Source organism: Phragmites australis, chromosome 9 (assembly GCF_958298935.1).
Source record: "Phragmites australis chromosome 9, lpPhrAust1.1, whole genome shotgun sequence".
NCBI classification, from domain to species: Eukaryota; Viridiplantae; Streptophyta; class Magnoliopsida; order Poales; family Poaceae; genus Phragmites; species Phragmites australis.
The window spans coordinates 10481653-10492770 of NC_084929.1; the positions used below are offsets into that span (position 1 = coordinate 10481653).

The window sequence follows — 11118 nt, forward strand, 5'->3', positions numbered from 1 at the left end:
AAAGGCACTTTAGGTATATCTATAGTTTTAGAAAAGAAACTTTTGTAGAGAAATTTGAATAGGGTTTGAATTTGAACTGAACTTGGAGTGAATTTAAGAGAAACGAAAAATAAGGTTGAACAAGAATGGGAGTAGGTAAGAAATTTGAATTTAGATTTGGGTAGAATTTAAGAAAGATGAGAGATTTGATTTAAACAAGAATTTGGATAAGATTTGAATTGAGCTAGAGAAGAATCGGGTATGATAAAGGATTGAATAGATAATGAATTCAAGGATTTTGAATTCCAACCATTAAGATACTTAACTAATTTACTAAATAGTTTTGTGAAAACCTTTTCAAAATATTTTTCACTCAAAACACCAAAGAGAAAGAAAAAGAAAAAAAAACTCTAATGCATTTACCTGGCTCCTAGCAAAACTCAGCTTGCAATGCAAAAGAAATAATAACCTATATTGATTGATTGTTTATGAACATAAGTTTTAAACCTATACTACTGGTGAAGCTACTTACTAATGTTGAAAATTTTTAAAAAGTTGTAAAATCTTGGAAGGTAGGGTGCTATAAGTGCTCGCCACTGAATTGTAGTTCAAATCACCTCGAGCGGAAAATTACTCAGAAGAGGGGCCAGAGCAGTTACCTTCGGATGACATCAATTTACTTGAGGATTACCATAATTGAGCATCCATTCGAGCAGCTAAGTATCAGCAATCATTGCTTAGATATCATAGTTGGAAAGTACAGCCTAGGAGACTCGTTACTGGAGATCTTGTCCTATGAAAGATGCAGAAATAGTCCCGACGTCATAAGTTAACACTTAAGTGAGAAGGAACCTACATAGTATTTGAAGTTACTCGACATGGATCAATACGGTTATCTACTCCAAACGGTGAGATACTCAAGAACTCATGGCATATTCATCAACTCCGATAGTTTCATTCAAAAATAAGGTAAGTTACAGGTAAGTCAATTACATTTGATTAGATTATTACATACCTTTTCTTTTCCTCTTGACCTACGCGACAAAAAGTGAAGATCCACCACCTCCAAAAGTTCAGAAGCGTGTGGACCCCTATTCTCTCTTGAACGAGTCGAGAAACCTTTTATACTTTTCCGTGGGGCGGCTGCTGATAGCCCCAGGAATCAAACGTCAGCTAGTATAAGGACCAGGAAAATTGGTTGATGCAAGGACTTTGCTAGAGCTACCTACCAACACCGGTGAGCCTGGCGGACCCTCCGCAGGCCGCGGATGCGATCTGATGGTTGTCAATGGAGAAGACAACTGTACTTTCTTCATCGCTGGGGGATCAGGGCCTTTATCACCGAAAACTTCGTCAACAGCCTGGTTGATGATCTCGTCAGGATCACCACCAGCTTCATCCCTCTCCCGTGTCATTAACATCACTCGCCACGCGGCATAAGCGGCAATGTAGCATTGCACCCGCTGGGAGAGGGGCCGACCATCCCCAAGTGATCCTCTGTGCTCCCTTCCTCTAAGCCCCTCACTCGATTCCTCCTCGTTGGAAGAAATGGTGATGACACAAGGGGAACAATGGCGAGAGGTTTTGGGTAGAAAGTTCCCTCTTCTCTAATTCTTGAGCTTAACTCAGGAGACTTCTGTGGAGTGGAGTCTATGGCTTCAAGCTCTACAAGTTCTATCGGGCAAGGCAAATGAAGAAAGGGGGGAGACGGAGTGGAAATAAATAGCCTCAAGTCCCCTCTAGTTATAGCTGCAGGAATGGATCGTACTATATAAACAGAGCTGTCAAGATCTGAAACAATAACGTGCTCGAGAACGCCTTGGTCGCGCTATGTGCTCGGTAGAAGTCAAGGCGTGGGAGCATTATGACCTGTCTAATCTATGCAAAGAGGGATGAATGGTCATTATGTCGTGTCAACTCAAAGATTGCAGTGAAAACGAACATGAGCGGAAGCCAGTTTTTAATGCTCACCTACCGTCTGCTCGAGTTTACTCGGTGATCACATCATAATTATAACCCAATGATCGAGGGCTAAGCCTATAGAGTATACAGTTGAGAACAGTGTGTTGATGCTTACACTCTACTCTCCACTCGATTACCACAGTGAGCAGAGACTCGGGGGCTACATCATGCATCTTTTATGCTTATGCTCTACTCTCCACTCGATCATCACATCGAGCACAAAGTCAGGGGCTACATCATACTTTTTTCAATGCCTTTGGTTCACTTTTTATCTCTGGTTATCACGCCATTCAGAAGACTAGGAGCCACATCGTATAATATTAAGCGCTTATGCTCCATTATCTACTCGAAGCTAGTCACTGAGTAAGAGACAAGGGGCACATGAAGTATGGCGCATATGCTCTACTCTTTGTTTCGATTACCACATCAAACATAGAGTTAGGGACTACATCGCATACTTTCGATGCTAAGGCTTTACTCTTCACTCTATTCCATCATCGAGTAGAAGGTCAAGGGCTATACTATATTCCTTCAATGGTACATGTATGTTCTTTCGTACTCTCTACTCGAGAAATCTTCTCATCGACCAGAGAGTCGGGGGCTACATATAATGCCATATTATTTTGCAAGTATTTTTGCAAAAATTTACTTGGCTTTGCGCCGATCGCATTGGATAGAACCAATGGAGGTATGTGTTGGGTCAATGACATACAATTACACCTCATAAGGCATAACGACACCGAGATTGTCAGACATCTCACGCCTAACGGCCAACAAAGGTTCAAAAAGTCCTAGTTGGTCTCATGTGTGCTCTCCGACGAGTTCTTATTCGTATGCTAATCAAATGCGCAAGTCTGTAAAAGTTTGCAAAAGGCCATCCTATGTTCTATTTCTAGTTTTACACTAGTATTTTCCTTGTTCTTTTTTTTGTCGCCTCGAGTAATTACTTGAAGGCCACGCTTCTAACGGATTGTTTATTTGAAATTTTAGGAATTAACATATATTCGATAAGTGATCTTCAAGGATAATAATAACACTTACTAATCAGTTTTGCATCTACTTATGTTGACTCTATTTCATCGATAGGGAAATAGCAGGTAGTAGCATACTAGACAAGCAAAATAATAGTAGTGTTCACAGACATCTCTAAAATATGGATCAAAACTAAATGTTTTGAGTCCCACACCACGGACCATCAACTAGAAGGACTATCTTCACTTTTGCCATCGGACAGGCTAAGTCCTAAAGACTCGACGACAATAGGGATCACAGGTTCGATGCTTTCCATAATTTTTTATGCCTCTTCTATAGGGCATCCGAAACCTGCTATCACCATCGAGGTGTCGAGATTGGGGTCATAACTCTTGAGGAGACCAAACATTTTTTTGGCACTGAGGGAGGCTGACTGGGTCATGCGAATGAGGGTCTGCTCCTCCATCTCTTGGAGCGTTGTAACCATAGCCCCCCAATTGGCAATCGCAGCGTCTTGATCAGCCTCTGATTTCTTTGAAATTTTAGCCATTACATCCCGATCGGCTTCCGCCTTCTTCAAAACATCTACCACGGCTTTTTGATCAGTTCTAGCCTACTTCAGATCACCTTGGAGCTTTTCCAGATATTTGTCCATATTCTCGATGGTTTTTTATTGCTCATTAATAAAGGCATTTTTGTCCCTAATTGTAGACTTGAGAACTGGAAAGAATAGACAGGGATTAGTTAGTAGTTACTCGATGTATTAATCACTTACTGGTATCAAAAGGGGCACTAACATTCGATTCTTGCCAAGCTAGAGGCGAGCTCCGCATCCTTTTTCATTTGGCAGTTGCTATGGTTGACTTCCAAATATCGAGCCTTAGCAGCACCCACTTGGGCGCTTGCATCCTTGATGAGGTCCTCCAGAGCCGCAAAAGGGTTTTTCATTGAGGTTGATACCAGCACATCAGCCTTGTTGGTTTGTAGGCTTGACCCATGGACATCCACTGAGGATTTCTCTACTCAAGGAGACGATGGTGGAATAATTGTGGAGGCCGAAGCTGGGTTGATGACCGGGTCACTTGCAATTTGCTCATTTCACTTCTCCAGAAGTGGCAAACCGAAACAATTCCACTTCGGAACACGTTTCTATGGCGCCTGGCGTGAAAGGCGAAGTAATGATATCGTGCGAATCTCTGCACGCATTAAATGCGCCTATACCCATTAGCTCAAATTTTGAAAGTTTTTTAACTCTACTCAGAATTGGATGTTGACTAATTGAGCATTTAGTCCTTTCTTGAGCTTCGAGTACGATTAACAGAAGGATGCTCGACCCAATTGTGTTTCCACTCAATACTCAGAATAAGATCCGTTCTTACTCAATTCTCTTGACTGCAAACCTGAACCACCTTACTCGAGTAGGCTTAGACTTGACGGTACTCGAGTGGGAAATTGCAGAAACCCTTTCTCCCGAAAAGAATTAGGGAGCTACTGCCGAATATCTAACTATAAGATATATACGCATAAAAGGTATACCATATACGGATAAAATATGTCGTGTGCATATTTAACAAATACGGATATTACGGAACCGAATCTGCGGTACCTGATACTCCAGAAGACACATACTAGGAAGGTCTCAATTGGATACCTAACTCGAGAACAACTAGTATCCTAACCGAATTTATTTGATCTTTTTTTGAACAAAATAAAGAACTCTCTATCGACTACATCAAGGTAGGAGACGGTACAAGTCCCGAGGACTTAAGAGAGACTATGTTCCAGAGGAACACAATTCATTTGTAACTCGACGCAAGTAAATATAGATACATCATCAATGATACAAGATAGAATCTGTATACATCACTTGTACCTCATCTCTGATTTGATTTCTAAACCATAGAAACAATCCCGTTATTCTTGCTATCATGGAAAAACCTCGACGCCTCGTTCTGTTCTGAACATGCCGTCGAATACTCGAATTCAGAAATGATATAATATGGTACCAGAAAAGAAGACATGATAGTATAGGCCCGCACAGAGAAAAGTACAGTCTAGACCAGCAAGCGCAATCTTGTACTACTCAACCACCGTCCAACACGTCACATGCGTTGGCTTTTGTCGAATATTTCAGGGTCACGCGTCAGACACCACCGGAAAGCCTGGAAAGGAACGCGAGACAACTAGGCGTCCATGCCCCATCTCGTGAGCTGCTTCATGTCATGTGCCGTGCTTCCAAAGAACCACACACAGCACACCACAAATCTGGCTCCCCTAGACAACTCGCCTAAAGACTGAACAAAGTTGTTCCAGCCAATCACAAAAAATTCGTTTGCAGTGAAGATGTTACACCCCATTACACGTGATACCAGTTAGCATTCTTGTACTGGAATAAAGGTGCCGAAAGAACCCAAGCACAGAATTGGCATTGCTGAAGATCTTCTGAACAAATCGACGCATGGAAACCGATAAAAGAAGTTCTTTGAGCGACTCATCCATGAAGAAGAATGGAGCCAAGAACAGTGCATCAACAGTCAACTAGCTCTCTTTGAATTGCACAACAAACGTTGGTGGGAACATCAAGAACATACTTACGAAAGAATCAACGATTCCAGCTACCAAAAGCTATACACGGTCAAACTTGGGTTCACCACACGCAAGTCAGCAACTTTGGTCATACAATTCGGCCAGACTTTACAAATGCAATAATGAAAATGCCAAAAGAAAAGAAAAAAGGAATTTCCTCACGAGGCTCCTCTGTATCCTGAACTGTAGCCGCTGTAGCCACCTTTCTTCATCGCACCCAACTCCATCTCCTGCGTCTGCTGACCCTCACTGCTTGATCCGGATTGTACCTGGCCATACTCACTGGTAGGCGCACTGTATTGGCTGCTGGTGTAATTGTTGTTAGTAAACGCCATCTTCCTAAACTTCTTCATATCTTCATTGTACTGGCCAGAATCATAATCCGAGCTGCTGTAAGACCCGAAGAAGCGGCTATGACCAGGCCGAATACCTTCATTGAGATCCTCCAAAGATACATCGCCTTCCAAAGCCCGAACAACCTGAATCAATCAGGCAAGAAACAACCACATAAAAATTTATCCAAATACATGAGCACATGGTGAACACAATTCTTTGGATAGCAATGTGACATGTTTTCTCATTCAAACTAGAGTGACCTAAGTTCCAACTCAGACGTAAGAACATCAACATTTCATCGTCAATACAATACTTTTCGTGGTTGTAGAAATCCTGTGATATATGTAATGGATTGAAAATACTAGCATTTAACAATACCCAAAGTAGATGTTCAACAGATTTTGTTGTTTAGAATTACAAGGGCATTTTACGGAGTTTTGCTAGGACAGAAGAAAAATGTTTATTTACTACCTGACTCATGCGTGGGCGACGACGTGCAGAATAGCGTACACATGCAGCTGCACAGGCTATCATTCTTGCCATCTCATGAGGATTGAAGTCCTTTCCCAGCCGAGGATCCACCAAAGCTTCATAATCACCATCCTCAAGTGCTCGCATCAGTAAAGGCCTTGCCTGCGAAGAATCAGTAATGTTACTCTTAGGATGATTACTACAAAGCAGTGACAAAAGTCAAAGAAGAAGAATCTCTAGATTAACCACATCAAAAGATATTCAAGATAGAATAAGCTCGCAACATTTATTAAAATTGATAAAACCTTGTGGCCAAAATTTGCTTCTTGACCCAGAAGCAGAAAATAACAACTATTCTGGAGTAAAGATAGTATTATAAAGCACGCAGATGGAAGCAGCAATTAGTAGTTTCTAAATTTATACAGACAATTCATGGGCCATGATCAATTCTCAAGGTGGCAGCCTTATTTGAAGAATAAATCATGAGAAGTATCAGAAAAATCAAGTGTCATTTATTTAACATTTCAAAAAACAGAAGATTTTTTTTTTTTTTACTTAGCTGGTCAGAAGCATTATGAATAACATTAAAGCTACAAAAATTGTTTAAAGTAATTACCCAGTCAACCAAGCTGTCATCCATAAATGTTTGGGATGTGTCAACAGGTCGCCGCCCAGTTATTAGCTCAAGAAGCATGACACCAAAAGAAAATACATCTGATTTTTCAGAGAGCTTGCCAGAAGACGCATACTCTGGTGCTAAATACCTAGAGCCAGGAACATATGTATTAGCAAGCTGTAATTATCACTACAGCATAGCAGTTGAATGCTGAAATAAATATACTGATAGCTATGACATTATAATTATTTTTTCTTTAATGTGAATATGATGCAAATTCTAAGGTTAAAAAGTTATATAGGATGCTGTATCATTAAGAAAATTAACCATTCTCAACCTAGTCTAAACTGCATAAGTGATGGTACCCACATGCTTTAGAATGTTTTAACCATAGCCTACAATATCTACTTTTAACACCATATTTAAATTACATACTAGTGCGTTGAGAATTTAGACATACCCGAAAGTGCCCATTACTCTCGTCGAAACATGGGTATTGTTATCAGTAGTGAACTTTGCAAGACCGAAGTCTGCAACCTGTACAGAGGTGCTACTTAGTTACAGTAAAAACAATAAATAGAATGATCTAGACTAGAAGCAAGAAGGCTGTAAAGTTTCTCATCTGATAGGTTATGGAAAAAAAATGCCACTACCAGCTTTGAAGTTGCCAATTATTCAGAAGTAAGCATCTTTGCAGCCACCCAAACAAACAGAATATATAGCAGAAACCACATTACAACAGCATTCAAGTCTTTAACAGACATACACTGAGTTTACATAAATGTCGACTGCTAAAACGATCTTAATGTAAAAAAATCTCCTAAAAGAGGTAAATGTATAATAAGTAATGCTTAAAGAAATACATTTTCAGTTTTAACAGTACTGACAGCCAGCTGTAAACCACCACAATAAGAAGGAATAGAAAGCCATAATGTACCTCAGCTTCAAATTTAAAATCAAGAAGAATGTTTGATGCCTTTATATCACGATGGATGATCTTTGGATGGCCTATGAAGTAAAGAAGATGTTACATAAGGAGCCGCTTGTCACTACACTTCTATGTTTGCATGGAAATGAATTGTAAGATATAGAAGGTAGTTATGGATGTAAACTTACAATCTTCATGAAGATATGCCAAACCCTTTGCAGCGCCCAGAGCAATCTTTAATCTTGTGGGCCACTCCATTGTTGGTCGATCTTTCCCTAAGTAAGGAGCAAGTATGTCATAACAATGAGCAATAGAACATACGACAGATGGATATAGCAATTAAATTGTGTCATGGATTCATGGAGTGTCAATAAAATTCAAGGAGACCCGGGAAATTAATCCATGAATTTTCCAATATGAGAAACTGTGCAAGTCAGACACTAAGTTGTGCATTGCCATTTCGAGCAGGTAAGAACTAAGAAGCAAAATACATTCTGCCAATGGGACCAGTAGCATTTGAGTTTTTTTTCTCTAGAAGTTCTGTTTTTCTCTTTTCAGGAGATACTAGCATTAAAAATGCCAGCTTGAAGGAATGGCTAACCAGGGATTGATCACTGAGTGAGGTGAAGGTAGTGGTGCTATTTAACTGCAATATATCAGACTATGGGATTTCCTTCCACTGTAGATTCCTAATGATTAGGCTGTAATTCTACTTGATTTTTCCCACAAATGCAAATTTATTTTCATGCTTTTAGAAACAAGCTTGAAACGTACAAACTTTTGGAATGTTCTATTGAACCGCTTTAGTAGTTGTCCAGTTTAATTTTGAAGATTTTGCATTTCTCAATAGATGTATTAGCTTAGTCAGGCTGTAGTAGATGGCAGCTATTGACTACAGTCGCAATGTAGATGCAGTTACAGAAGTCCATTTTAATTTTGGCATCATCACAGTGACAAAACAAGTAGAATCATGATGAATTACAGATAATGAAGCAAACATGAAAAAGAAACATACCATGTAAGTGGAATTCCAATGTGTTGTTGGGGACAAACTCATAGACAAGTAACCTCTTCCCTCCAGAAATGCAATAACCAACCAAAGACACGAGATGCTTGTGATGTACTCGGCTGATAATCTCAACCTCAGCCTGGAACTCACGCTCTCCCTGGCCACTTCCAAGTTTCAATTGCTTTACTGCAATCTCTTTGCCATTAGGCAGCAATCCTCTGTGAACATACCCAAAACCACCTTGTCCAAGGAGATTAGCATCGGAGAATCCATCAGTTGCCCTCACCAACTCTTCATATGTGAATGTACTCTTCGAGAAGCCAAGGGCAGCGCTAGGGGATGGTGGAGGCAGGATCTCGCCACCTGAGTAATTCGAACCAGACCCACCACTACTGCTTATCATAGCAGGTGGAGGCGGTGGTGGTGGCTGTGGAGGACGGTTGGCATATGCCGGGGGAGGTGATGGATGCATCTTAACCACGTGCTCAGGAGGCGGACGAGGAGGTGCATTTTGCTGCCAACTCTGGTATGTTCCACCATAAGGATCCTCTGCGGTAAGATAAAACATGACGTGAGGAAAAGTATGTCTCTATTTTATTGACAGAAAATGACATCCTTCAAACGGAATTCATGACTGACGATATACAAGTTAGTTTCTCTCGAAATAAAATAGAATACATTACAATATTTGATTTAGACAACAGGCATGGCATCATCAACTCGTTATCAAGTAATGTAATTAGAGTAATTTATTGTTAAACTTCACAAGAGCACACCTTATCATTGGTACCTGAGACTTCACAATCGCAATTAAGAATTAATAATTAAGAAATCCAGGTCCAGTTATACTATTGAAATTGAAAATTGCATATGTACTTACTAAAATTAACACGTTTTAACCCAGTGTGCACATGTTAGCAACACCTACGCGCAGAATCGAGCGCTAACACACCTGACCAATATTCATGGCACCACCTCCCGAATTACCCAGAACAGAAGAATTGCAACCGACAGCGACGTGACTAGCTACTAGTTACGCTACCCACACACCAGATCTGGATCTCGACAGCGACAGCCAGGCTCGAGAGGTGTAAGAGAAATCTCACCCTTGTACGGCAGCGCAGGAGGCGGGTAGCCGTAGTGCGGCGGAGGCGGCGCGCGGCGACGCTTCTTGCGGAGGCAGCAGAGGCACACGAAGCTGGCGAGCAGCAGCAGCACGAGCCCGCCGACGGCCACGCCAACGACCAGCGACGTGGATACCCCGGACCCGCCGCCCCCCGACGAGTGGGACGACGGCGACTTCGGGAGCGAGTGGCCCGGCGTGGACGGCGACCTGCCCCCAGACAACGGCGTGGACGGCGACCTCCCTCCCCCGGATGACGGCGGCGAGGGCGGGGACGGGGTGGCGGACGACCCCGGTGAGGAGGGGGAGGAGGGCGAAGGCGCGGATGGCGTCGCCGGGGTGGTGGACGGCGTGGGCGGGGACGCAGAGGGGACCGCCGGCGGCGGGACGGGGGTGGAGGGCGGCGGCGAGGCGGGCGCGGGCTTCGCAGGGGGCGGCGCCGCCGGGGTAGGGGGTGGCGGGGTGGTCGCGTTGGCCGGCGGGGCCGTGGGCGTGGTCGGCGCCGGCGCGGCCGTTGGCGACGACATCGCACCCCTTGCTAGGAGCGAATCCCCCGCGCTCCGGCTCCAGCTCTGGGGTTAGAGCTGGAGCTAAAACTAGGGTTAAGCAGTTGCTTAGCGCGTAAGAGTGGAGGAGGAGACGGCGAGATGCTTCGAATTTGTTCTGAGGTAGGAGAATCGTAGGAAGCTATCAAGTGGAAGAGGAGTAGCAGCCGAGTAGGAGTAGGCAGGGCGATTGAGTTAAATGGGAAGTGACAAGGACGAGTCGCGGAGGGAGGGAATGAGGTGGGAAAGGGCAAGGTGACAGCGGGAGCGTGGTGGGCCCACTGCCGTGGTGGCTGGGGCCCTCGCCCCCGCGGCTCCACAGCGTTCGGGTGTGTCTACCGCGAAGCTTTACTGACACACGGTCACCGACAGGTAGTCGAGGCCTGGTGCGGCCGGAGTAATTGGTCCACCTGTCGTTGACGTTGTGGGAAGATTACGTAACAAGTTTCGTCCGCTCGTGTGTCAGAGTCGGTTTGTCTCAGTCGGGATCGTTAAAAATACTTGGTAGAGGGTAATAAATTGGATTGCATGTATAAGACGATCGAAGGCAGATGTTGAATTATTATAATCTAATTAAGTTATTAAAAATTA

The 11118-nt window shown here is 43.0% G+C and overlaps 1 protein-coding gene across 1 annotated transcript; it reads right to left on the minus strand.

Annotated features, from left to right (window-relative positions):
- Positions 1-5440: 5440 nt before the first annotated feature.
- On the minus strand, positions 5441-10750 carry LOC133928626 (proline-rich receptor-like protein kinase PERK1). The gene is made up of 8 exons (XM_062375044.1): positions 9966-10750; positions 8866-9408; positions 8039-8125; positions 7860-7930; positions 7383-7459; positions 6923-7070; positions 6307-6468; positions 5441-5978 (listed from the first exon to the last, which is right to left on the minus strand). The coding sequence occupies exons 1-8, from the start codon at positions 10507-10509 to the stop codon at positions 5658-5660; spliced, it is 1953 nt and encodes a 650-aa protein (XP_062231028.1). The 5' UTR covers positions 10510-10750; the 3' UTR covers positions 5441-5657.
- Positions 10751-11118: the final 368 nt, after the last annotated feature.

Bases quoted from the DNA above. Each gene is read 5' to 3' on its own strand.
- LOC133928626 (XM_062375044.1), bottom strand. From the start codon at position 10,509: ATGTCGTCGCCAACGGCCGCGCCGGCGCCGACCACGCCCACGGCCCCG. The intron at 8,126-8,865 runs GTATGTTTCTTT...CTCCTTACTTAG, and splicing joins ATTGGAATTCCACTTACATG to GGAAAGATCGACCAACAATG. The intron at 7,460-7,859 runs GTACATTATGGC...ACCTCTGTACAG, and splicing joins ATTTTAAATTTGAAGCTGAG to GTTGCAGACTTCGGTCTTGC.